Source organism: Nicotiana tabacum, chromosome 6 (genome assembly GCF_000715075.1).
Source record: "Nicotiana tabacum cultivar K326 chromosome 6, ASM71507v2, whole genome shotgun sequence".
Taxonomy (NCBI): Eukaryota; Viridiplantae; Streptophyta; class Magnoliopsida; order Solanales; family Solanaceae; genus Nicotiana; species Nicotiana tabacum.
Genome location: NC_134085.1, coordinates 187,171,840 through 187,199,042, shown reverse-complemented (window position 1 = coordinate 187,199,042; position 27,203 = coordinate 187,171,840). Strand labels below are relative to the sequence as shown.

The 27,203-nt window shown below is 36.2% G+C and overlaps 5 protein-coding genes across 11 annotated transcripts; 4 read left to right on the top strand and 1 right to left on the bottom strand.

The window, feature by feature from the left end:
• The first annotated feature begins 128 nt into the window (after positions 1–128).
• Positions 129–2,080, top strand: LOC107772323 (uncharacterized). The gene is made up of 3 exons (XM_075256358.1): positions 129–380; positions 493–1,455; positions 1,841–2,080. The coding sequence occupies exons 1-3, from the start codon at positions 129–131 to the stop codon at positions 2,078–2,080; spliced, it is 1,455 nt and encodes a 484-aa protein (XP_075112459.1).
• Positions 2,081–5,940: 3,860 nt separating this feature from the next.
• Positions 5,941–6,918, bottom strand: LOC107772319 (mitochondrial import inner membrane translocase subunit TIM23-2-like). Its single transcript, XM_016591811.2, has one exon. The coding sequence runs from the start codon at positions 6,778–6,780 to the stop codon at positions 6,208–6,210; it is 573 nt and encodes a 190-aa protein (XP_016447297.1). The 5' UTR covers positions 6,781–6,918; the 3' UTR covers positions 5,941–6,207.
• A 2,464-nt stretch (positions 6,919–9,382) lies between these two features.
• Positions 9,383–10,036, top strand: LOC142182236 (uncharacterized). Its single transcript, XM_075256357.1, has one exon. The coding sequence runs from the start codon at positions 9,383–9,385 to the stop codon at positions 10,034–10,036; it is 654 nt and encodes a 217-aa protein (XP_075112458.1).
• A 3,081-nt stretch (positions 10,037–13,117) lies between these two features.
• LOC107772320 (tRNA N(3)-methylcytidine methyltransferase trm141) lies at positions 13,118–17,399 on the top strand. 4 transcript variants are annotated; one of them, XM_016591812.2, is made up of 9 exons: positions 13,121–13,421; positions 13,747–13,836; positions 13,912–14,016; positions 14,935–15,042; positions 15,215–15,286; positions 15,392–15,442; positions 16,324–16,386; positions 16,474–16,598; positions 17,045–17,399. In XM_016591812.2, the coding sequence occupies exons 1-9, from the start codon at positions 13,230–13,232 to the stop codon at positions 17,076–17,078; spliced, it is 840 nt and encodes a 279-aa protein (XP_016447298.1). In that variant the 5' UTR covers positions 13,121–13,229; the 3' UTR covers positions 17,079–17,399. The 4 variants fall into 4 exon arrangements, with proteins under 4 accessions (XP_016447300.1, XP_016447299.1, XP_075112263.1 ...); XM_016591814.2 differs by lacking the exon at positions 13,747–13,836 and having other exon boundaries at positions 13,118–13,421; XM_016591813.2 differs by lacking the exon at positions 16,474–16,598 and having other exon boundaries at positions 13,119–13,421.
• Positions 17,400–21,109: 3,710 nt separating this feature from the next.
• Positions 21,110–26,602, top strand: LOC107772321 (protein phosphatase 2C 16). Of its 4 annotated transcripts, none has more exons than XM_016591817.2 (5): positions 21,110–21,199; positions 22,344–23,298; positions 23,605–23,964; positions 24,114–24,219; positions 26,007–26,602. In XM_016591817.2, the coding sequence occupies exons 2-5, from the start codon at positions 22,483–22,485 to the stop codon at positions 26,339–26,341; spliced, it is 1,617 nt and encodes a 538-aa protein (XP_016447303.2). In that variant the 5' UTR covers positions 21,110–21,199; positions 22,344–22,482; the 3' UTR covers positions 26,342–26,602. The 4 variants fall into 4 exon arrangements, with proteins under 4 accessions (XP_016447303.2, XP_016447301.2, XP_016447305.2 ...); XM_016591815.2 differs by having other exon boundaries at positions 21,121–21,340; XM_016591819.2 differs by having other exon boundaries at positions 21,149–21,340; positions 22,616–23,298.
• The last annotated feature ends 601 nt before the right edge of the window (positions 26,603–27,203 follow it).

The following is a 27,203-nucleotide window of genomic DNA, read 5'->3' as shown; positions in this document are numbered from 1 at the left end:
TTGGTAGGATTCTGAACTATAGGGATATGCTACTCAAAACAAATCCTGGTAGCACATGTGCAGTAAAATTGACAGACACAGATGATGGGAAGAAGTAGTTTGCCAATTTCTACATTTGTTTTGCAGCGATGAAACATGGGTTTATGGAGGATTGTAGGAGATGTATAGGGTTAGATGGATGTTTTTTAAAGGGTGTTTGTAAAGGGCAACTGTTGGCAGCAGTAGCAAAGGATGTGAATAACGAAATGTTCCCAATAGCTTGGGTTGTTGTAGGCACTGGAAAAAAAAAGCAAACATGGAATTGGTTCCTCAGGCTATTGCAAACTGATTTGAACTTGGGAGATGACAGGGAACTCACCATGATAAGTGACATGCAAAAGGTATGTAATATTGTTTTTCTATTTTTTTGTTGTTTAAATACTACTATTTTTCTGTTTTTTTGCTGTTTAACTACTACTGTTTTTCCAGTTTAAAACACTGTTGTTTTTCTAGTTTAAGTATTACTGTTTCTCTGTTTTTATGCCGGGTCTATGTTCAGCTGTTGAAGAGATTTTACCTGAATGTGAGCACAGAATGTGTGCTAGACACATTCTGGCAAACTGGGCTATAAAATGGAGAGGGATTGAAAGGAGAAAAAGATTCTGGAGTGTTGTTAGATCAACATTTGAGTCTGAAATGAAAAGAAAACTAGATGATCTTGATAAATTGGGTCATAACATTTGTGAAAACCTAGTTAAATACAACAAAGAAAGATGGTGCGAAGCATTCTTTCAAACATTCTCCAAGTGTGACAGTGGTGACAATAACATGTGCGAAAGCTTCAATGCTTGGATATTGGGCCCTAGACACAAGACAATCATATCAATGCTAGAGGAAATAAGGGTCAAAGTTATGATTAGGGTAGCAAAAATGAGAGAATTTGCTGAAACTTGGCAGGATGGTGTATCTCCAATGGCCATGATAGTGTTCAATACTAATGTTAAGAGGTCAATGAGGGTTGAATTCATGTTTAATGGAGATACTGGATTTGAACTCAAAGATGGTCCATGCAAGTTCATTGTAGATTTAAGAACAGGTTATTGCAGTTGCAAGTCTTGGGAACTTAAAGGCATTCCATGTCCACATGCTGTAACAACAATTTACTTCAAGAGACTTGATCCTTCAGAGCATATTGTACACTGGTACAGGAAAGAGACCTATATGAAGGCATATTCACACTTCATACAACCAGTTCCCAACATGATAATGTGGCCAGAAAGTAGTAACCCCAAGGTATTATCTCCTCCAGTTCAAAATATGCCTGGAAGGCCAAGAAAAAATAGAAGAAAGGAAGTTGGAGAAATAAAAAGGGTTGAAAAATTATCAAAGAAGGGAATAACTATGACATGCTCCATTTGCAAAGCAAGTACTCATAATATGAGGAGTTGTCCAACAAGACTAACAAGTAATCAAGAGGTACTTTCCTACCTTCTTCCTTTATTACTATATTCTTAGTTATCTAAGAGCTAATTCCTCATTTTTCTCATATAATAGACTACTAATTTCTCACAACAATCAACAACAAAAACTTCACAAAAGGTAGGCAGAAAGGAATCTGACAATGCATCTACAAGTAAGGCATCTACAAGTACTGGAGGAAAATCTGGGGGGGAGGGGGGGAAGAAGCCAATACAAGAGGCCTATGCTTCAAGGACATGGTGTATTTGTTGCACAATCTGATTTACAAGTATTAATGTAAGTGTATTTTTTTTGTCCTTACATTTTAGGCACAATTGTCTAACTTACTATATGATGTTATTGTCTAACTTTAAAATGTATCTTTTGGTTTGAATGTTATCAGCATGGTTTGCCTACAACCAAAAAGGTTTATACTGGCCCTTTAATTGATTCTACCCATGTTACTGGTGATATTGGATATAAGCCTTCTAAAGATTTGAAATGGAAAGGGAAGGAAGTTGTGACTCAAAGACAACTTCAAGTCCAAGCTGCAATGGCTAGAATCAAGACAAGGTCCCAACCCGGTGGAATACAAACAAGATCTAAGGTTATGGGAAAATCTCCCTCCAAGAAGACCACTTGAATTTCTTTACTGTTTGGATGTAGTATTTGATATACTAGACTTCTTTTTTTGTTGAATTCATGGGGTGGCTATTTTAGTTGAATTCATGGGGTGTTTGTTTTTTGTGGATACTCATGGTGGTACTAAACTTTATTTTGTGAACCTGTTTGTCATGTGTATGTCTAGCTGTATATGGACAACATAGTTTAACTCTATTGTTAGATGTTAAATTCCGACTTTCTTTGTCAAATTACCAGCTATGTTGACAAAATGTTGTGATTGTGTTTGGTTGTTTTTGTGGATAGCAGTGTCGAACAGCATATCATGTTGCTTAACTTCTATTACATACTACCAGATAACCATTATTTGTACATGAACAAAATCAAATTCAAAAGTAAACTGAAAAATAATAGAAACTTTAGCATTCTTTCCCTCTTCGATAGTTTGTTAGTCTTCTTCAACAATCCAGAAATAACAATGTTTGCTTGCTCCGGAAATGGAGGTTCATACCACTGAAAAAATCGACAAGAATTTTCTTCGGATAAAGACTACATCCAAAGAATCGTCGCCCAGGATATGCAGTAGTCCACGCAACTTTTAAAGGAGCTGGCTTGCCATATCTACAAAAAACATTCACCTTCTATCTTCCTGAAGACTTGGAAAGAAGCCAATAAATAGGGGTTGTTACCGTTGGGGGAAATTATTACCGTTAGGGATGGTAAATATTCAACTGATGTGGCAAAAAATATACTCCCCCACGCGCACTCAGCCATTTGAACAAACTTCCACTGCCATGTGGCATGTTAGGGGGGTAATAAAATCCAAAAAAGTAAGCATAGGGGATAATTAAAATCACGTATAGTTAAGATATACACTCATTAAAAAGTGTCAAATTAGGGGGATCTTTACCTATTCTGCCTATGTATTATTCATAAGAAGAATTTAATAACACAATTTCAAATCAGTCCTTCCTAATTCATTTTACGTCTCCGAGTTGAACCTCAATTTCAACGAAATCTTCCGCTATACCAAGACATAGACACGGTGTTCAAACTCAAAAGCAATTGCACATAATTCTACCAAAGAAAAGAGTGAAAAACAAAGAGATGCACCCCACTGCGGATTTATACACAACTCTGTTTGATCGGCCACGTAGCAACTAGCAACCTAATATCTCACCACAATAGCAAGACAAAGCGACTAACACCAAGGGGAAGAGAAAAATACATCTCGCCAAGAGACAAACACAGAGAGTTAACAACCAAAACTAGGAATCCCAGTGTAATTGCTGCTTTTTATTCCAATTTCAATCAACTCTGTACTTGGTAAAACAAAGCATACATATACGACGGCTCCATAAACAAAACCTAAAATTGATAATTATTTAAAAATGATGTTAGAGAAGTTGCACTTTTTTTTCGAAGTCGAAGAAAACTTAACATAACACACAACATAGAAAAAACTTTTACCTTCCCCCTTTATTGCAATATAACAATAGGACAAGACTTTGATATTATTAATGGATCAAGGCTTTAAACCTCTATGATAACATTGCTTTGTTTTCTCAAGCTTTTGAGGGGTTTTTCCCCTAATCTCATTGCGTTTGTCTCTTCGAGATTTTTAGTGTTCTCAACTGTGCTACTCGCGAGTGAACATACATGGCCTCTCATGGCATTTTCATAAGAAAAACTAAGGGGGTAATGCCCATGAATCAGGACTCCAACCTGAGGGTCAATACTGCCTCTTGTCGAGATCGAGACTTATTGGGAGCGAGAGAGAGAGAGAGAGAGAGAGAGAGAGAGAGAGAGAGAGAGAGAGAGAGAGAGAGAGAGAGAGAGAGAGAGAGAGATTAGATGAGTGAGTGCAAAGAGTGGGTTCACAGGATGGGCCAGTAAGATATTGGGGAGGAATGGTTTGTTGGAAGAAAGAAACGGGAGCACACCATAGCCAGATAAGGTAATAACCAGACCCTCTATGACTATGAAAGGAAGAGGAAATGAGAGAGAACAGAGATCGAAAGATCCAGGAGGGGGGGGGAGGGGATCGTAGAGGACGTGGCAAGAGAGGGGAAGGAAAGCATGGCTGAGGGTGTGTTTGAGCAACTTAGAGTTACAACTAAACTGCAAGACCCTTTACTTTGGACCAGTTTTGTGATAAACTACTCAAATACCAAAAAGAAGAAAAACTGAGAAAGGGAACTAAAAACTAGCTGGAAGAGCACATGAATTCAGACACTTGATAACAGTCATTGCAAAAAAACTAACTCCATCCTAGCAGCACTAGCACATGAATTCAGAGACACTTAACAACAGTCATTGGAAATAATTGCCATCAGAAGGGGTGAAAAGAATCATTTCAAAGTCCCATCCTTTATCAAGGGCAAGGAACTCAAAGCCCTTGCGCAATTACCCAAACATCATATGGCAGTACAAAGAGCTGGAAACAAGAGAACCAATAACATTCGACAATAGGGAAATACACAAGTTAGTGTAGTGCAAGAAAGATGCTATTTTTTTCCAAAATGCCAGTCAGCTCCTCCAGAAAACGGAGTATAAAACTCAATTCTTCCATTTTATCCTATTTAGTAGATATCTAAGTCTACCACCATCTTAGCAGCACTAGCACATGAAATTCAGACAATTAACAACAATAATTGGAAAAAGAACTGCCATCAGAAGGGATGAACTCAGAATCATTTCAAAGTTCCATCCTTCGTGTATCAACAGCATGGAACTCAAAGCCCTTGCGCAATGACCCAAACATCATATGGCAGTACAAAGAGCCAAAACATATAGACAATAAGGAAATATGGAAGTTAGTGTAGAGAAATAAAAGATTGTGTTTTATTTTCTCAAAAGTGCCAATCAACTCCTCCAGAAAACAGAGTATCAAAGTCATTTTTCCTTCTTAATCCTAGTCAGCATATATCTAAGTCTACCACTCTTAGCAGCGCTAGCACACAAAACTCAGACACTTGAAAACAATCATTGAATAAAACTGCCATCAGAGGGGTGAACTCAGAATCATTTCATAGTTCCATCCTTTGTGTATCAGTGGCATGGAACTCAAAGCCCTTGCGCAATTACCCAGACATCATATGGCAGTATAAAGAGCTGCAAAACAAGAGAACCAAAAAGCAGCACTAGCACATGAAATTCACACACTTGGCAACAATCATTGAATAAAAATGCCATCAGAAGGGGTGAACTCAAAATCATTTCAAAGTTCCATCCTTTGTGTATCAATGGCATGGAACTCAAAGCCCTTGCGCAATTACCCAAACATCATATGGCAATAAGAAAGATATAGCAATAATACTCTGCCATACATAGTGCACTGTCCAGAAATCTATTTAAGAGAAAAACTTCTCACATAACTAAAACTTTTTGCTGATAAATACTCTCATGTATAGCAAATACACTGCTTAAATCAATAAAAATTCACATTACAGTCTCTTTGAACAGAAAGCATGAGGATGAGGCACAAGGCATCTTATGATAGCATTGATTCTTCTCCAATTAAGGTTAGCTAAAATTCAACTACTTGGTGCCCCAAGTCTTTCCACAAACACTGCACACATGTATATACAGATGCAATTAATAACTAGCAGACTTCTACTCGTGAGAACCACAATTAAATTCCATGAGGTTATTCACCAAATGCTAGAACTATCTGGAATCAGAAAGAAACTCTTCCACCACCAAAACAACTAGCTGGAGCATGCCATCAACATTGCAGCTAGCAGAAAGTTGATCAAATGCACGGTATCTACTGAGCACACTCTTCAATACAGTGACACTTGACAAGTACACTTGGAAAAAAATTTAAGCACGAAAATAGTGCATTCTATCATCTATATAAAACTTCAACACAAGGAAGGATCGACATAAAAAGAAGTAATGAAATAACCATATCAAGATTTAGTTTTGTCAACTTTATTGGAGAGCAAGTCTCCTCTAAACCTAATTTCAGCATATATATTCAATAAATATGTTTAAATATAACTAAAAAGCATGCAACTTTCATGCCAAATTACATTACTTCGCAGTGTGAGAATCACATATCTCAAAGGTATCATATCAAAATTTTTAGAAACAAATAACAGCTACCAAAGATTGAGTGTCGACAAACCCAAAAGCACACATTCCTCAGATCGGCACATATCGTTTTAGCGCCTGTTTTCCGGTGACCCCCAAGCCAACAACCACGCCACCAATAACCCCAGCCACAGCCGCCGACCTCAGCCCCGCCGCCGCCCTGTAGAAAGCTCCAGTCCCTAATCCAGCAACCACACTGTTGATGACATCGTCCGTATCCCTAATAGCCACCATCCCACTCTCCATCCCAGCATAAAGCAGCCCAATGACGCCGGCCCGATTCCCAAACTTCCGTCCCGTGTGACCCGACCCGTTTAAGATTCTATTGATCTTAAGCTTCATGGTGTCACCTGGCTCCGAAGCTCTCACGCCGTCAACAAATCCTTTCCCGGCGCCAACAACGGCGCCGCCTAGATAACCGATGCCGGTGTAGTAGGTCAAATTTTCACCCCATGATCGACGCTGGGCGACGGATTCTTCCTGAAAAAGGAACTCCGGTGAAGTTGGAAGCTTGTAAAGTGTTTGAATTGGAACGTGTAGGTCTTGGTAAGGGTTATAGAGCCGGCGATTTTGGCCGTCGTCGTTTTCGCCGTTGTGATTAGGTGATTGGTGCTGATATGCCATTGCTCTTTGGGTTGGTCTAGGGTTAGGAGCTAGGGTTTTGGTTTGGCTTCAGAAAAAAAGAGATCGCAGAGAACCCAAGAGAGAAAGTGGGTTCCTTTTTCTTGAATATTACTACCACTTCAAAATGTGGCTTCGGTGTTTCTGCGGTGTTTTAATAAAATCGGACCGGTTCAAGTTTTTAGGTCGGCGGGTTAGGGAACCGGTTTTATGAAAGTGGGACTTTGACTGGTTCAATTCCATTGAATATTCCCATCCAATTCCCACCTTTGATATTCGAGTTTTTGACATAAATGATCCCTAGAGTTTAAGAGTTGGTCTCATCTTGTCCCTATTATAAACGAACATTGAACAAAAACAAGTTTTGGAAGCACTTTTGGTTTTCAAACTGAGAGAACACATAAAACAAGTTAAAATAAATGAAATTCGATCACAACCAAAAGTACATTGATATGTTTGACTATCTCCAACTTACTTTTTTTTTCCTTCATATTTTTGCGTATATAATATATGGGTAAAAAGGTCATTATTATCCCTGTACTTTTGAAATTCATGCACGTTCGTCCCCCGTTACATTTTACGTTCAATCTCCACTTTATCGTTAATAAAGTTTATGCAATTACCCCTAGCCCTAATGCCCCGTCCAAGTGGCAGCTGACCCCATCTCTTTTTTCCAAGTCAGTTGCCAACTCAGCTGCCAATTGGGACTTCCACTAACTTATTAGACCTAAACCCAAACGTACTCCCAAATCTTATTGACCCGTAACCCGTAACCGAAAACTCATCAAATAAATAAATTAAACCCATCTGAAAACACCTTATTCACTCATTTGCTCGAACCTTCTGGTACTTCAAAGAAAAAAAGAGAATCAAAACCGGTCAGGATCCTTGCTTCCAGTAGCGATATCAAGTAAGGTAAGAAATTTTTCTCCTAAAAATTAATTTTTTTGTTAGTTTAATCTCTTATCTTGAGTTATCCCAAAAAAATTTCCGAAGAAAGTTTTTCGAATCCCTTTCAGATTTGTTCTTTGTTGGTTATGGTTTTCATAAACCCTTTTCTTTTTTCATTATTTGAAGTTGATAGGTGCTTGTAGTTGTCATAGGGTTTCTAATTTTTTCTAATTTTGTATTTATTGAAGTTATGGTTTACTAAATAGTTCTTTGTTGGTTAGGGTTTTCACTTCTCCTATCTTTGACGATAATTTCAAGCTGGTAGTGTGTGTTTTGCTTTTGTATTCACTTGCATGTGATTTTATAGTAATAAACCCTAATTTTACTCTTTTTGTTTGCATGTGCCTCATCTGGTATTGGAAGTCTTTTGGTGGTTTAGGGTTTCGATTATAATATTTTGTGGTCCCAAATTATTTTGTTTTTTTGTAGAAAAGAAGTGAATCATAATTTTAATATTGAAGGGTGGGGCTGGGACACTTTATTTCGTATAGTACTTTAATGTATGATCCTCATATCCATGGCTGCATATATTAGTTTATTAATGTTGACTTGCATTATTCAATTTGTGGCTGATTCTATTTTACTATCTTTATGCTTTATTTTAATTGTCCTTATTCTTTTTCCCAATCCTAATTTTCTCAGTACTAATTTATTCAGCAATTTATTATCAATGGTCCTGCTGGATTTGATCTTTCATTATGGTGGAGAGTGGGTCAATAAGTCACTCATAGCATACTCAAGAAAATTCTGACACATTAAGAAATGTTTTGACTCTGACTTGCTTTCCTATAATGATTTAATGGATGAATATGTTTCTAACTTGGGTATATAGGAGTCCAACAATTAGTAGTTAATGGTCCTTCTGGTTCATATTATAAAATAGAAGGTGATTATGGCATTAGGACTTTACTGGACCTTGTGAATGAACAATTTAATGTTATTAACATATTTGCTGTAGAGGATTGTGAGCCAAGTAGTAATGTACCTAATATAATCCATCACAATGAGCATGATGAACCTGATGAACTTGAAGTTGCCACTAATTGTGATGAAAGTGATAGTTGTGATGATAATAAAAATGTTGTTTCTTCTAACTATGACTGTGATATACTAGAGAAACTTTTTAAACAAAAGAAGAGAGATATTAATGATAAATTAACTGACTATAAAGAGTTAGATAGGTCAATGACATTCAAAGATATTGCTGAAGCTAGGAAAGTTATAAATATGTATGCACTTGTAAATAGTTATGGGTTAGAGCAAGTTAAAAGTGACCCAACTAGGCTTAGGTACATTTGTGAAGTTGACTGCCCTTTTGTATGCCACATATCTAGGAATACTTCAGGGGGTGGGGTTGAATTCAGGACTTTACATTCTAAGCACACTTGTGAACCCTGCATATGAGAATCATAGGGTTAATTCCAAGACCATTGTTGAATCTGTACATATAGATTCTCATACTTCTTTTTTCCTATATATGTAGGGGCTAATTGACTCAATCTTAGGAGTGCTTCCCGAGGCACACCACAGATTTTGTGTTAGACACATAGAAGCAAACTGGTGCAAGAGATGAGGATCCGAGGAATACAAGAAATATCTGTGGTGGGCAGCTTGGAGTACCTATGACGAGGACTTTCAAGATCAGTTGTAGAGTATGAGCCAAGTGGATGATGATGGTAAAGCTACTTTTGAAGCTTTGTTAAGGTATCCACCTACCTGTTGGAGTAGGGCCTTCTTTGATACTACATGCAAGAACCAGTCAGTTGATAATAACTTGACTGAGTCCTTCAATGCATGGATACTTCAAGCTAGACAGAAGCCAATTATAAAGATGTTAGGGGAGATAAGAATCAAGGTTATTAATATGTTGAATGATAATGAAGCTGAAGTTATGGGGTGGGGAGGTGAGTACAGTCCTAAGACTCTAAACTTGTATAACCAATTTATGAGGATTGCACAAAAGTGTCATATGAATGGCAGTGCTGACCAAGGTTATGAGGTGACAGAAGGTAGTGATAGGCATATTGTCAATCTGGGGGCAAAAAAATGCACTTGCAGGACATGGGACCTTTGTGGAATCCCATGTCCTCATGCAATCTGTGCCATCTTGTACAAGAAGCAAGATCCTTTGAGTGAGATTCACTGGTTTCTTTCAAAAGAGGCATATCTCCAGACTTATTCTCATAAGTTGCAACCTCTGAGAGGAGAAAAGTTCTGGAAGATAGAGCCCTCCCAGAAAATGGAACCACCTGAATTTGTAAGGCAAGCTGGCAGACCAAAAGTAAAAAAGAACAAGAGAGGCAAATGAGTCAACCAATAGGCAAGGGCAATGGTCTCAATCCAGAAAAGGGAGAGTTATGACATGTAATAACTGTGGTGAAGATGGACATAATGCTAGAGGTTGTGCCAAGGTAATCTTGTTTGTTGAATATAATTGTGCCTTGTTCTGATTTTTTCTGCCTTGTTCTAATATATTATTGTGTTCTATTTGATAATAGCGCTCTAAAAGAAAACAACCAATGGGTGGCAATTCAAGGAGAAAGCTGAACAAAAAGCAAAGAACTTTGGTTGATGAACCTGTTGCTGAACAACCTACATCACCAGCAGCTGCAGATATTCCAACTGAAGATGACTTCCATTTATCAGCATCCCAACCAAGTCAAAACTGTCAGTCCAGCAACTTTGTGTTTATGCCAACCCCTACTGTTCAACAACAACTTTCAACTACCAATGATCCAGATTTTGAGATCCCTAACTTTGAACCTAAGCCTGACATATCTGTAAGGCCAAAGAGCATTTCAGAAGCAAGAACAAGACTCCAGCTGAGGCAGCAAAGTATACCAATTGCAACCAGGCAAATCGGAATTGTTGATGATTCAAGTGGTGCAAGTCAGCCTTCAAAGCTTACTTTCTCAGCAAAAGGCCTAACATGGCTTGGAAAATCTACCATCACTGGAAATCAGTTGAACAAGCAAATGTTGAAGAAGTTGAATGCAAGAAAGGGTAGTGGTAAGGAGCAAAAATGATAGGACTTTACTTCAAGTATTGAACATTTGTAAATTTTTGGATGTGTTGTAATTACTGCCATATCAGTAAATTTTATATTTTGGTTGTGGTTGTTTAGTTGTGACAGTTGGATGCCATGATATAAATAGGTGTTAGACATCTTTTTGGGGTTATAATATGGTATCCAACTGTCTTATAAACTCACTTTATGAATGTTGGTGAATGCTATGAATGTTGACAGTTGGTGTTCCATTTTTAATTTTAGTTTTCTGGTAATGTAGTTAGCAATTTTTACATCTAGATAATATGGTATTTAGTTTTCCAATTTTCCATTTTGTAAGTGTTTCAATTTTAAAGCAAGGTATCCAGTTATCTGCAGCTTGGATTGTTGCTGTAGTTTGTTTTATTTTGTTTTTCAATTTTGCACTTGGGTGTAGTTATTTAGAAAGCAAACAAAGAACATATTTAGGAACAACCAAACATATCTTATAAAGAAAACAAAAATGTTTAGGAATTGTAGTATACAATAAAGGAAAAAAATCCTTTCACAATAAATACTACTACAACATCATAATCAAAGAACATACAAATACTAGTACAACATGGCTACACATATAAAACTCAACATCAGCAACTTTGAATTTGCAAAATAGTCACTTCATCATCGAGGCCACAAAATAACCAATAAACAATCCCCAAGAAATCATAAGCAACATCCTTGTCTTTACAAGTTTATCTTCCAACTTGACAACTTTATCCACTTCATATTGGTGTATAGCCTTCATGACAATTACTTCTTCGTTCAATTTGTCCATTTTCATCTTAATCTCCTCAATCGACGATGTTACATCTTTAATATTAGTCCAATCCCTTCGCGGGAAGATTTCATCTTCCCATTCCCAAAACCCACATGAATTAGCCTGTCAAACATAAATCAAAAGAAGATTTAAGTTTCAAAATTGAAATAAAATTATTAACAAAAAAAGAAGAAGAGAACTGAAAAATATGGTAACCTTGGGCCTCGAACATTTGTAGAATTTTCTTCCAGGGTTATATGGAGTAGACGAAGTGAAATGCTTGGCTATAATGCCACATCGACACCTAATCTGTGATGAACATCTAGCTTGCGACATTTAACAACCAAAACTACGACGAGAATGAAATAAAGAGGATTTTTTTGGGAAGATTTCAGTCACATGGAAGGTTTTAGCAATAGAGTTTATTTTGGGGGAGAAGAAGAAGACGCCGGGTATGTGTCAAATTGATTTGACTGAAATTGGGTTGTGGGGGACTAGATGGTCGTTGGGTTTGGGTCTAATAAGTTAGTGGAAGTCCCAATTGGCAGCCGAGTTGGAAAAAAAAGAGATGGGGTCAACTGCCACTTGGACGGGCGTTAGGGTTTCCATAATAAAATTATCACCCCTACTTAGTGCAGTTTCCACCACGGTCAACGGGCTATTAATAATGCTATTATAGTTCAAGAAGCAATCCACTCTTTTAAAAAGACCTCCGGTGGTAAAGGAAAAATGATGCTTAAATTAGACCTAGAAAAAGCGTTTGACCACCTAGAATGGTCATTCATTAGAAATTCTCTACATGCCTTAAAGTTGTAAAAATAGCACGGTATAGCCAGTTTTTGGACTAGTCATTCAAAAATAGTCAACGTTTATCAAGTCGATAAAAAATAGCCACTATTTTGTTGCAGCAGAGACTGGTCCAGCATAATATACTGGAGTTCGGTGCACCTATGTATGAACTCCAGCATATTATGCTGGATCGGTATACTTTGCTGGCTCCAGCATAATATACTGGAGACAGGAGCACCGGTGCTCCAAACTCCAGTATATTATACTGTACAATTATACTTGCTGAAACTCCAGTATATTATGCTGGAGTTCTAGTGTACTTATGCTGGAATTCCATCATATTATGCTGGAGTTCTAGCATACTTATCCTGGAACTCCAGTATAATATGCTGGAGTTCCAGCATACTTATCCTGGAACTCCAGTATAATATACTGACGTATTTTTCGGGTTTGAATAGTATTTTCGCTCAGATTTATCTTTACATAAAAATTAGCTAAATTTCGATTACTTTTGAAACTTGGCTATTTTTGAATGACAAGTTGTAAATCTGGCTATTTTTAAATTTCTCCCCATTTTTAACCGTTGCTTTGGAAGTTCACTGTAGATTCAAATTAAATATGTTGCTCTCAACTTTGTTATATATGCTTCGTTAGTTGAAACCCAAAACTAACCGAAAAATGAACTTAAAGGATTATTTATGTGAAGTCTTTTAATTTAAGGATGATATAGTGCTAACTCTAAAACTTAAGGGAGCATTTATGTAAAAGAAACTCTGCGATATTACAGCATCGTAAGCTCAGCGTAAAAACAACAGCTGTTACAGTCCCATGTCAGACTTATACGACGACGTTTCAGCTTACTTCATCCATAATTTCCCACAAGCGTAGAGCATTTTGGGAGGGGGAAGAATGCATGCCGCCGGTGCTCCTCCGATTACGGCGTCGACGTCGACGTGGCCAGTTTATTCAGCGCCACGTGTAGACCGGAGATATTTGAGTATTCGAGCTTGGACTTCATTATACAGTGACAGTGAAAACCACCATTACAGTAGAAGGTCTCAACAGTACTGGGATAAGTTCTACAAGCTCCACAAAAACAAGGTATAAAGCTCCTGCCTTGTCCGCACTCCACAATAATGACCCAATTGCTTGTATCAACAAATATTTCTCAAAAATCAAATCTTTCATTTATAATCCCATATATTATACTTCCTCCATTCCAATTTACGTAATAGAAAGGAAAACTTTGAAACTTGTAGTTTTTAATGTGTCATAAAATTTAGGTGACTGTAAGAATTTCTAAGTTTAAAGTTGAAATGTTACCAAAATATGGAAATGCATTTTGGAACGGATTAATAAGAAAATAGTCACATAAATTGGGAGCGAGAGAATAGAATTCAGTTACATACATTTGCATATTCGGCAGTTTTTCAAGGACCGGCACTACTTGGAGAAGGATTGGAGAAGTTATTTTGATGATGAAATTGAATCTTCCCATGGGAAGGTTGTTTTAGAGGTGATTTCATTGCTGCTACTTATATACCTTACTCTAGTAGCTACCTGAAGAGTGTAACTGAATAGACATTAACAGGTGGGCTGTGGAGCGGGGAATACGATTTTTCCTCTCATCGCTACATTTCCGAATCTCTATGTTCACGCTTGTGATTTCTCACCCAACGCAATAACCCTTGTTAAGGTTTGTCAACCTTCTTATGTTACATTGCCATCAAGAGTAAGTTTACATTCATAGAGACTGCCAGTTTTTACTACTTGCATACCTTGAAAGAATCAATTTTTAGTTACAAGTTGAAGTATTTGGAAATTTGTTTGTATTTTCTCTGTCACGGTTTAATGGCTAAGGAGTCTTTCCAATATGGTCTGAACCTTATGGTAAATAATTGGATTTGGCATGATTCATCGTGTGAAAAATGAAACTAAAATTTAGTTCTGAAGGTCCTCAATGGAACTCTATGTTGCTCAGCATGGATCATATCTGAATTTTCTGCTTTTTGCGTAGAGGAACTTTTCATGTCTTTTGTATGTTTCATCTGCAACTTTTTAAGATCGTTACCAAATATAAGTATTTAAGTCTTATGGCTACTTTAGCCCTGTTGCGTTAGTTGTAATCTGGTTAGGATCTCAGTCAGTACCCCGATCATTTTTCTCTTTAGATAAACTGCTACACCAGTTTTTGTTCTCTAAGCTTTTTTAGTTTCCATTGAGTTAGTCTATTGGTTAATATCAGCAAACTTAACATTTCATATCTACAATATTTATTACTTTGTCATTTGCATTTTAAGTTTGCAATATTTTGCCTGCATTGCATTAATTGTAGTCTTCTTAGAATCTCATTGAGCATCATGACTTTGTTCTCGTAATGGCTCTCTGTTGAACTAATTTTTGTTCTTCAAATTTTGTTAGCTTCAATTGGATTATTCCGTTATTTGCATTTACTGTGATATGTCTGAGGAACTGTGCTTGTTCTACATTGCATGACAAACTCAAAGTGTAATCCTTTCTTTTCTATGGCGTGCTTGTGGCGTAAAGCTACTTATCCTATATGATGCAGCAGTTACACACAAACTCCTAAAGCTATTTGTCCTATATGATACAGTCACATGCAAATTTCAGTGCGGAAAAGATGAACGCCTTTGTTTGTGATGCCACAAAGGATGATCTCTGTGTTAACGTCATGCCTTCTACTGTTGATGTTGTAACCTTGGTAAGTGAAGGGAGTAAGTATAGTAATCAAATCATCACTTAAAAAAGGCAAAAAGTATAGTAATCGAATCTGAATCTGTACAACTGCTTAAAGCACAGAATATCCATATCTTCTTCCTTAGGGGAAGTCCAGAAGATGTATGCCTATATGAGCATCTAACTCCTTTAAGTAGATTTTTACATTGTCTGCAGTTTCTCCTGGGAAGATGGCTTCTATTCTAGAAAACTGTAAAAAAGTACTAAAGGTAAAACTTGAATTCAGGAGCATGCTTTGCCTCATTTTCCTTTTTCTTTCTCTAGTATTTGATAATTGAATGGATCTGCCATGCTCTTGCGATCTCATTTTGCAGCCAAATGGTCACATTCTTTTACGAGATTATGCAGTTGGAGATTCTGCTCAGGTAAACCCCTGTATATGCAGCCCTTGAATCTTCATATATACTGATGTGAGTGAGTCTTTTGTGTCTAGCTTCTACTTGTCACAAACCAGAGTTACATGCTTAATTTGTAATAGGTTAGAGATATGAAATGCATAACACAAGTCACATGACCAGCTTTGGTGGTACGGATTTGAAGTGGAAAGGGATTGCAATTGGGGGTGATGGGATCTCGCATATTAAGAAAAGACTAAAAGAGAGGAAATGGATTCGTTGAACCATTCACTTTTTGAAAAAGATGGCTGAAAATTAGGTAATTTTTCACTTTTGTTCCAATAGCTCAGTAAACAAAATTTTAGAGAGTTACATACTCACCACCTTACTTGAACAGGAAAATAGTGCTGCGTACTTGGGCCTTATTTATTTCAGTTGGCAAAGAAAATAAAGCACCTATTCGAAAAAGACAAAAAGAAGAAGATAAAGTCCTCTCTCGTTTCCTATCATTGATAACTATGTTATTAGATACTTGGTATGGCTAGTGCTGCAGATACCTCTGCCAAAATGGAAGTATGTCGGGTGAAATTTCAATGTGGCATTAATTATCATCTTGTTTCAATAGATCTTTTTGATTAGTGGATAACTGTTCTTTATAGCACTTCATAGCTCAGCAAAATGAAGAACTCTAATGGAGCTTTGCTTAATGATTTAGCTAACAGGAGAATATGATTACAGAGCATTCTGTATGGGATGTTTTCTGTCTAAAAGTGAAACATCATGCCTAAACATTTTTCATACTGAACTTTGTAATTTTGGCCCGTTTCTTCTGTTTCAAGTTTCTTGCATAATAGTAGTCCAAATTGGAAGCAGTTTTAGGTGGCATGAAATTTACACTCGGAAAGTTTCAGGTGAAATTGCATGACAGAGACCAGATGATTAGTGAGAATTTTTATTTTCGAGGAGATGGAACTGTAAGTATTCTCTGGAGGTTGTTTGTTTATCTGCATTTCCCTGCTGTAATATCAACTTCAGCTAAATCGCTGCCATTATGGCCTCAGTGTTCATTTTACTTTTCGGAGGCTTTCATGGCAACCTTGTTTCAAAGTGCTGGTTTTGTAATCGTGGATATTAACACGTATTGCAAAGAAATTACGAATCATTCTCGGAATATTACCATGCAGCGGTATCTCTCTTGATTCCTTTTTCTTACTGCTACTTATTTATTACTGACTGTACTATCGTCTATGAAATGAGGGAAAATAATTTCCTTAATCAACAAATTGGGTAAATCAGGGCTTTGTTGTAGAAACCTTCTTTTTCTACATTAGTTTCTCTGTATACGTTCGTTTACTTCAATAAATCTTTCTTTTACTAACATCTTCCGTAATTAAGTTAGATGTTGGACATGAATACCTGCTTAGAAAGGAAAAGAAAGATAAACGGATGATCCTAGAAAAGCATTACTATACTAACTTTATATTGGTGTATTCATATACTTTTGCTCTATTAATGCTCTACCACCTCCTGAAACTTTTTTGATCATGAATCTAATAATCAATAATAACTTATGCTTATTAACTTTGATTCCGCTGGGCCTTAACCTCTGTTTATGTGACTCCATATGCTTAGGCGCTGGATACGTGCCATATTTGGTCGTTCATGATTGCAAGTTCCTTTCTCCTCTTCCATCGTGGGTCCAAAGCCGGTAATCCATAAATTAACATGCCATTATCTTAGCTGTTCAACATGGTTTGTGCTGAGGTTTGTATGTTAGAGCAGCCCTTATTGATGAAGCCTGTGAGGCTGGAGGATATACTCGACAAGCTAGCACCTGAAATCGAGATACAGTTGGGAAAATGAGTATTTGAAGTTGAAATTGAAGTGTTAAAAAGCTACAATACAGTTTCCTGTGCCTAAAGTGCCTGATTTAGATTTTGTCATGATGCACTGCACTCTTTCCATTGTAGTGCTCTTTTTGTAATAGCTTGTTTGGCCAAGTTTCTCCGATCCTAGAAGCATTTTTCTTCAAAAAAAGTGTTTTTTCTTCAAAACAGGCACAAAAAGTGGTTAGCTAAGCTTTTGGAAGAAAAAAAGAAGTGTTTTTGAGGAGAAACATAAAAAAGTAGCTTCTCTCCAAAAACATTTTTTTTAAAAGCACTTTTGAGAAAAATATACTTAGAGCAATTTTTAAAAGCTTCGCCAAACACTAATTGTTGCTCAAAAGTGTTTTTCAAATTAATTAGCCAAACACAAACTACTTCTCACCAAAAGTACTTTTGAGGAAAAACACTCCTCAAAATAAGCTGATTTTTGCCCAAATAGGCTATAAGTTAATTGACAGGCTTCAATAAAGGGGAAGGGAAAAAAGGATAAAAGAAAGGGATGCATTTCATTAAATAACCATTTAAAAGATTCTTCAACTGTCTCTATATCTTTATCATCGTGTAGAGGTGACAAAATGGTTAAAAGAAAACAGTTATCCACCCATATTATTCATTAAAAATGGGTTGGATAATGAATTTTTTAAAACACAGGTCGAATATGGATAAAAACCATATTATCCACTTAGAAAATGGTTAACCAAATGGATAACTGATGTGTTTAACTTTTACATTTGTAAAGTCTCAAATTAGGGGTTTTTCAAGTTTGGGAGACTAGCAATTCTCTCATAAATGATCATATTCAAGAAGTCATGGGTAATATGGATATCCATATTATCCGCTGGATAATCCGTTTTTTTATCCGTCTCAAATACGGGCCGGATTAACTAATTTATCTATTTTCGACCAGCTAATATCCAAACCGACTCGCCCGTTTGCCACCCCTATCCTCACATAACAATATAACCAAATAAAGAGAGAATCTCGTTTCATTGTCTCCTATAGCTCCTCCTACATATCGGATAACTTTTCTGATTCTTTCTTTTTTCCAGAAAATATAGAGATCTTTTAATATTTATTCTTTCTTTTATTTTGTATATTTTTGGCTTGAGCATTTAAATGGAGAAACATGGTTATTGAGTATTCATACAATTGATCTCAACTTGTTTGAGATTAAGATGTATTTATCATTATTGTTTTTTTTTTCTCCAGAATTTGATTAAATATAAATAACGTGACTTATCACGTAATAGTACTATTAAGGATAAAAATAGTAAAAGTTCAATAGGACAGACATGGACTGCTCTCTTTACATGGATAATGCAGAAAGCTAAAGGGAGAACAACTACAACAAAGATTATCAGAATGACATGCAGAGTTCATACATGCAATATGGAAGGAAAGAAACAACAGAATTTTCAAAAGAGAAATTAGAGATCAAGAGAGCATAGCTAGAGAGTAGCATGTGTATGTAATATTAGAGGCACGAGTGATATGAGGAACCTGCTACAGAAGTTGATCTTTTAAATATGCAATCCATAGCCTAGCTTTACATGTATAGAATTAGACGGCTGGATAGAAGAACCAATAGGACATGAGAGATAGATTGTACTATTTTACTCAGAGTAGCTAGGTGTGTATAACTATGCTTGTTTTGTAATGATTTCACTGGTGATTAATACAAATATTTTAATTACCAAAAAAAAGGATAAAAATAGTAGTAATACTTTTTATTACTCAATAATGACAATGACAACTACGTTTTAGTTCTAAACAATCTATAATTCATTATATTATACGAAATAAATGTCGATAGAGATAAATGACGTGAAGTATGAATACACATATTTATACGAGAAAATTTCACTCTTCCACGAGTAATGGAAATCACTTTGTCCTTTTTAGCGAAAAATATTGTGTTTGATTGTATACGAAGTTTAATAAAAAGAAAACTTTTAAAAACTTGTAATATGAAATGAGTCATAGATATTTTTGTGTCTATAAATTATCTCATTAAGGTAAAATAGGTATTTTAAAGTTCAATTGTTATTAAATATAAAAATATATTATTTTTTTGGGACTGACAAAAAATAAAAATGTAACACATAAATTAAAACGGGGAGAGTACTACTATATATTTTCATCATTTGAAGAAATCAAATATTAAAAGTTATTTGATCAAGATACAAAATACTACACAAATGGTGCGGTGATCCTCTTCTATAAAAATGGACAAATGGTGAAAGCAGAAGTAAAGGCAAAATGCTACCCCTGTGTGACATAGCCACCAAACTTGGTTATTGACCTACCATCTTTAATCCAAAACCTTTCTTTATTAAGCCAAGCAAAGTAAAACCTACTCATTGCTCCCTTGTCCCATTTTCATTGGATTGTCAAAAATAGCCATTATTACTTTATATAATTCAATTCTTTCTGCTCTTTGATTGTAATGTTTGACGTGTTATATTTATAACGTTTTTGTTATTTTTCTTTAGTTCTAAAGTTGATCTGGTTTCCTTCACCAATCTTATTGAGCCATCAATTCAATTCTTATACGTTAGCCTTCTCTCTCTCTTTTTTTTTTTTTTTTAAAAAAAAAGAAAAATCTCAGAACGTAGAGAAAAGAAAAGTCTATTACGTATATATCTTGACTTCACCACTCTTGTAACGTTATGGTGCTTACTTGTCATTTTCTCCTCCCTTTTTGTTTATTTATATTTTTCTTGGTTTTACTTTTGTTCTGCTTTAGATTTGTCTGTGGTTGGACGTATCTTGAATTATTTGTTGTGGAACAGTATGAAACAAAACAAAACCCAAAAAATATATTTCAATAATAATTGGTTATAGTACTTCTATGCAAATTATGAGACTCTCTTTGTACTCTTATATCCATTCTGAAGTATTATTAATGGATAAAAAAAAGGGCTCCATATAATTAAATTTAACTTCTAATGTCTTGGAAAATATATTACTCCTAACTAATAATGCTTGACTAAATCAACTTCTCAAGCATCATTTTTGAGAAAGTCTAAAAATTGGTATGAGTAGGACACATCAATGCATTTTTAGATGCACAAGGAATCATAAAAGGAGACTTGATTTAGGACATTTTAGTTTGAAGAATAACCCAAATAGCCACTTATCCAAATGTTTAAACTAAAAATAGTTGGTGAAGGTGCAATATATGCATAATTTATGTATTATATGCGTATAATTATGTATAATCAGTGTGTATAATTATGTATATAGCTAGAAAAGTAAATAATAAATATGAACGGCTATTTGTGTAAAGATCCCTTTTAGTCTGAAACCTTCCAAGTTCAACCACTTATAAAAAAAATAATAATAAAAGAAACAAGCAAAGAAGAAGCACACATTTCAAGTTCAACCATTGCCTTTCAATGTATTTAGACAAACATTTTTTTGATGCACTTTCATGTAAATGATTTAAGAACATAGTTGACATAAATTTGCACAAAAAGAGGAAAAACCAATAAACCTTGTTTTTGATAAAAAAGAAAAGAGAAAGAGGGAGTGAATTTAATGTCAAATTTAATAGTTAGATACATTAGTTGAAAACAACATATAACCCCAAATACCTAATTTCAACAATAAAAAGGAGATGCAATATGCAAAGGTAGCAACAGACGTACATAAGTAGTAAACCCTTTGAAAAGAATGGAACACATGATAATTGACAAAGAAAATAATGGAGACATAATTTAGGTAATGGCTGACCTGCCAAGAAAGGACACGTGGTGTTCTCATGGAAAGTCCATGAACTCCCTTTTGATTTTTTATGTAAAAAATGTACAAAACAATTCATAAGCATTGTCTGTCTGGTGCATTGATTGGAGTTAGATAATTGTATCTACACGTGTCCTCTTTTGGAGTACACCAAGTGGTAAACATCTTTTCTTGAATCCCTTTGTTCAATTTCTCTCTCATGTGCATCTTCTAAAAAATAAAAATCTTGAGAATGAGGCATTTCTTTACTGGCCATAGTTAAGAGCCTGCAAGCTGTTTGATAAAAGGATTCTTGTTGGTAAGCATGACTTTCCTCTGTTTTGAGCTGAAGTTTTAGTAAATTTGGCAGCTTTTTTATGTTATATTAGGCAACTTGGATAATTTGTACTGCTCCTTAGAATCTGTTGTAAAAAGATTCTTTTTTTTTTCGGTTGGGTTGGAGGGAGAAGAGAATTTATTTAGTAAATGACTCATATTTTGAGAGGTGGACATGAGTTACCTCAGATCCATGAAACCCAAGTTACATGTGGCAAAAAAGGTTGTATCTTTTTAGGGTTTTCTTGTGATTCTTGTTTAGGTGTCTGTTTTTTTACCTCTCCTAGGTTCTTTTTCCATGATTCTTTTGCTTTCCTTTCTTGAATTTGTGGATAAGGCTTTGATTTTGTCGTTTTCCCCATGTTGTTGTGTATTTAAGGGTTGGTGGTGGTGGAGATAGGATTTGCTCTTCTTGTTCTTGATTTTTTCTCCTAAAGGGAATTGCATAATTCTAGTTTACAAGAAGTTTGGATCTGTTTACAGCTGCAGATCTCCCTCATACCCTTGTTTGTCTCACTAATCTGGAGCTTGTTCCACTTATTATTTGGTCTTTTTTAGTGTACCCTTTATTTCTTGTAGAGTACTGTTGACTGAGATCTTCTTGCCCATTCAGTTTTATCTTTCCCCATTTTGTGGATTCCTAGCTCATCTCCTTGAGCTTTAAATTTAGCTGTCTTTCCCCATTTTTGTGGATTCCTAGCTCATCTCCTTTTGCTTTAAATTTAGCTGTCTTTCCCCATTTTTGTGGATTCCTAGCTCATCTCCTTGCACTTGTAAATTAGCTGTCTTTCCCCCCTTTTTTGGATTCCTACCTCATCTACTTGTGCTTTTAATTTAGCTGTCTTTCCCCATTTTTGTGGATTCCTAGCTCATCTTTTTTTGCTTTTAGTTTAGCTGTCTTTTACCATTTTTGTGGATTCGTAGCTCGTCTTCTTGTGCTTTTAATTAGCTATTTTATCGCGCTTGTGAATTTTCCTTTAAAGCAGTCCTACTCTGCGAAACATAAAGCTTGGTGCAAATCTGTTGGTGGAACCGCGGAAGGGGCTTTCATGGGCTAATGTGGTTGACTCGCTAGTTTGGGGAGATTCATTGGTAGCTTTTGCATATTATTTTCCTCTAGAAAGAATGGAGGAGTTGTCTCCAGCTGTTGCTGTTACACTCAGCTTAAGCACCTCTATCTGTGATAACCCTGCAATTTCGAACAATATGGAAATCACAAGGCTCAAATTAGTGACTGACACAGCTAGCTTACTTTCAGATCATCCATCTTTGTTGCATGTTGAGCCCAATACCAGTTGGGATGGAAATAGCAACGGTATGAAAGCTGAGGTGGGTAGAGTTCCCTTTTGTGGTCCATTGCAGACTGTATTGGGAGCTGAAAATGGCCTGATTGTTAGCGATAGCATCATTCAGGGAAATGAAGAAGACGAGATTTTATCTGTTGGAGAGGATCCTTGTGTAATTAATGGGGAGGAGTTGTTGCCACTGGGCGCTAGCTCGGAGTTGAGTTTGCCAATTGCTGTTGAAATCGAGGGTATTGACAATGGTCAAATACTTGCCAAAGTCATAAGTTTGGAGGAAAGGAGTTTTGAGAGAAAGATCAGTAATCTGTCCGCCGTTGCTGCTATCCCAGATGATGAAATTACTACTGGCCCTACGCTAAAGGCATCCGTAGTGGCTCTTCCGTTGCCTAGTGAGAATGAACCTGTCAAAGAAAGTGTCAAGAGTGTGTTTGAATTGGAATGCGTGCCACTCTGGGGCTCTGTATCTATCTGTGGAAAGAGACCAGAGATGGAGGATGCTCTTATGGTTGTTCCTAATTTCATGAAAATACCTATCAAAATGTTTATTGGTGATCGTGTGATTGACGGACTAAGTCAACGTCTGAGTCACCTGACATCTCATTTTTATGGTGTATATGATGGTCATGGAGGATCTCAGGTATAGTGTTTCTTTTATGTGTTTATATTGATTGATTAGCCAATTAAATACTCCTTTAGATAAATCAAATTTTCCATACATCATTTATTTCGGACCTTACAAGTATCTTGTACACAGTGCACCAACCATTTCTCCATCCCATAATTTCAGCTGTGTAGTATTTCAGTAAGATCAAAATGTGTCAATTTAACCTAGTTCTCCAGGTCGAACTACCTGGTTATGTGTTCTACCATCAGTTTAAATCCTCATCAAGTCGACTTAATGAGAACTAAGTTTAATATAACTGACTGCTGTTTTGTCATGCAGGTTGCGGATTATTGCTGCAAACGCATTCATTTAGCATTAGTTGAGGAGTTAAAACTTTTCAAAGATGATATGGTGGACGGGAGTGCAAAGGACACACGTCAGGTGCAGTGGGAGAAGGTCTTTACTAGTTGCTTTCTCAAGGTTGACGATGAAGTTGGGGGGAAAGTGAACAGTGATCCCGGTGAAGACAACATAGATACCACTAGCTGCGCCTCTGAACCTATTGCCCCGGAAACTGTGGGGTCCACTGCGGTTGTAGCGGTGATATGTTCATCTCATATTGTAGTTTCTAATTGTGGGGATTCAAGAGCAGTCCTTTATCGTGGCAAAGAAGCAATGGCACTGTCAATTGATCATAAAGTAAATCACACATTTAGCATTACCTTTTGTCTCCTTCTTCTCCCTTTTCTTTTTCTTTTTTTTCACATACACGCTTGTCTTATTCTGGCAGGAAAGAATGTGGTTGATCCATTACCATCTCACTCTTTTACCTTGTATTCTTTTACCAGCCAAGCAGAGAAGATGAGTATGCTAGAATTGAAGCATCTGGTGGCAAGGTCATTCAGTGGAATGGACATCGTGTTTTTGGCGTCCTTGCAATGTCAAGATCTATTGGTTGGTCTACTAAAACTTTCAGCTTGCATATATTGAGTATTATCTACTGATGCTGTGCTGTGCAATGGATTTGTTTGATACCTGTTTTCTTTGGCTTCCATCAGACGGCTACCTTCTCGTCTTGACAGTCCGTTAAATTTGGAGAATTCTATTTGCTTCACCATAATCCAAAATGCTCCTTAGTGATCACACATGGTCCTGTTAGTCTATAACTATGACAAATGATGACTAGTTTGCATTTGAATTAATAAACTACATTGGCTCCTGACCTTAGGTCATTATATATGCCGACTGAGCTCTTCATCTGGTTTTTGTTGGAGATACTCTCTACATTTAATCCTCTATTTAAGCTGTTCTGCATGGCTTTGAGTTCTAGTTACAGAGAAATGCTTACTATTTGATCTGTAAAGAGATTGAGATGTAGCATCGCTGATTATTAGTTCCGTCAAACTTGAACTAAAACTTTTCAGCAGCAACAAATATGCCTCAGTCCCAAACAAGTTGGGGTCTGCGATATGAATCGTCATTCCGTCATTGAGCTCCACTCATATCATCATCATTACCAAAATAAATTGTAAGGCCCCGTAAAATTTCGTCAAGGAATTTAAGGTTTTATGGTGCCGAAGTAGGCAAACGTGTCGGAAAGTTGTAGAAAATTTCGCGGCGAGGGTTGTGCAATGCAAAGTCTAAAACCTATTCCCAACTACTCCAATTACCTATATGGATCTTTCTCGTCCATTGTGCCCCATTTTTTTAAGCTAAGTATGCATTGAGTCTAAGCATTTGTAGGTCTAACTAACACTTTTCAGGAACTAGACAAATTGAATTCTCTGGGAAACAATCAATAAAAGAAAAAAAACACAAAGAAATAAGGAACTGAAGATAAAAATGAGATTTACTGCAAAAAACATTGGTAAATGTAGTATGGTGAAATGTGACTTGGTAGAAATTTCATGGTAGTATCCATAAAAAAGAGAATTTGTGGGATTTTTAGGGAATGTACATCAGATTATGCATGCTAAAGCTGAGATTCAGCTATTATTGCCCAAGTTAGAAGACAGCTGCTGTTACAGAAGATGTTTTCTGCGCTTTGTTATGTTATTTTAGGTTCAATGTTGCCTAGGTGTCTTCTTGTCAGAGATTATTATGCCAGTAGAAAACGTAGGGAAAACTAGTCTAGAGAACTTAAATTTTTTAAATATCGGGTTGGATCTAAGTAGAGCCTCATGGATAGTGAGGATTCATATCGCCGACCCCAACTTAGCTTGGGATTGAGGCGTAGTAGTAGTTGTTTTTGCCTTTCCAAATTCTCACTTCTAGTGGACAGGATAACATAAGGAAATTTTTGGGAACATCTCATAGAAACGTATATAACAGTATAAACAGGCATTTCTCTGATTGCCATCAGTAAGTACTCCCGTGATCAATAAAATCTAGGAATACAATTTGGGAATGAGCAAAGACATTTATCCTTCTATGGCCCTACCTCTGCAATCTCGAAAGTATGTCTAACTTGATTTGTGTCGTCATTAAGAGTAAATGTTTGACTTGATTTTTATATTGAGTATATGTCAAGGTGTCATGTCGTTCTGCAGTCTCTTCCATATCATCCTGTTGAGTCAAATTATGCTCTTGAATCCTGATTATCGTCACAATTTCTACCAAACAAAACTTGATTTGTTTGTGGAAATGGTTGCCACCTTATGCGATGTCTGATAATCACAATGCATATTCATCATTTTGGTAGTCAATTTTTTATTCGTGTATACCCCTTTTTTTATCCTCAGGTGACAGATACTTGAAACCATGGATTATACCCGAACCAGAAATTATGTTTGTACCACGAGCCAGAGAAGACGAATGCCTAGTTTTAGCTAGTGACGGGTTGTGGGATGTCATGTCAAATGAGGAAGCTTGTGAAGTAGCTAGACGACGAATTCTGCTATGGCACAAAAAGAATGGGACTAATCCTCTGCCGGAAAGGGGCCAAGGAGTTGATCCTGCTGCACAAGCAGCAGCAGAGTATCTCTCGACGATGGCTCTTCAAAAAGGTAGCAAAGACAATATATCTGTGATTGTGGTGGACCTTAAAGCTCAAAGGAAGTTCAAGAGCAAATGTTAAGAGATGACAATGTTCACCCGCACTTTGGTTTTTAGTATAAATCTATATACGGCTATGGGGTATAATCTCATTATTACATAACTCGGTCCATCCATTTTTTATGGGCTTAAGGTCTGTGTATGAGAATAGTGTTTAGCATGTATTTATAGAAAAACAGTTTAACAAATGACGTTTATCCAAATTTTTGGTGTTGTTATGCCAGCAAGTGGCTATGTAAATTGAGCATGTTGTAGCAATATCAAAGATGCAAGTTCTTTGTTCTTCCGTTGTTTAGTTTATGATAAAAAAGAAAAGCCACAACAGCCGTTACGGATTCGCCTGAACCCGTAGTAGCTTTAGTTCAAATCCGTTGTATTAACAATTTCACTCAATATATATTAGAATCCGGAACAGTATTCCACGGTTATGGAAAAAATAATTCAATGATGACGTTGGCATCACTAGTTAATTCATTAATTTCTTTACCTACAGAGGTAATGCTCAAAATTGAATAAAAATAAAGTTATTTGTTTTTTTTAATCAGATAGATTGTATCCGGGTCAATAGCATCTTAACTTCAATTCCCTATAAGTAGTTTATGTATAGATTCCTAGGTTGGACGAAAACTCTAAAATGTAAACATTAATTAAAATTTAATTAATTTTCATGGATGAAGAATGAAGAAAACTGGAACACAAAAATCTATATATAATAAAAGTAGAGGCAAAAACACCATATTAAGACAAGTGGCATAACCAGAAAAAGCTAAGTGGCATTGTTAAGACAAAATAAACTACCTTTCTAACTAATTTTTTTTTTGAATTTTAAATTTTGAATTAATAAATATAGATATTTTATGATTATCTATAAAAATGAAAATATA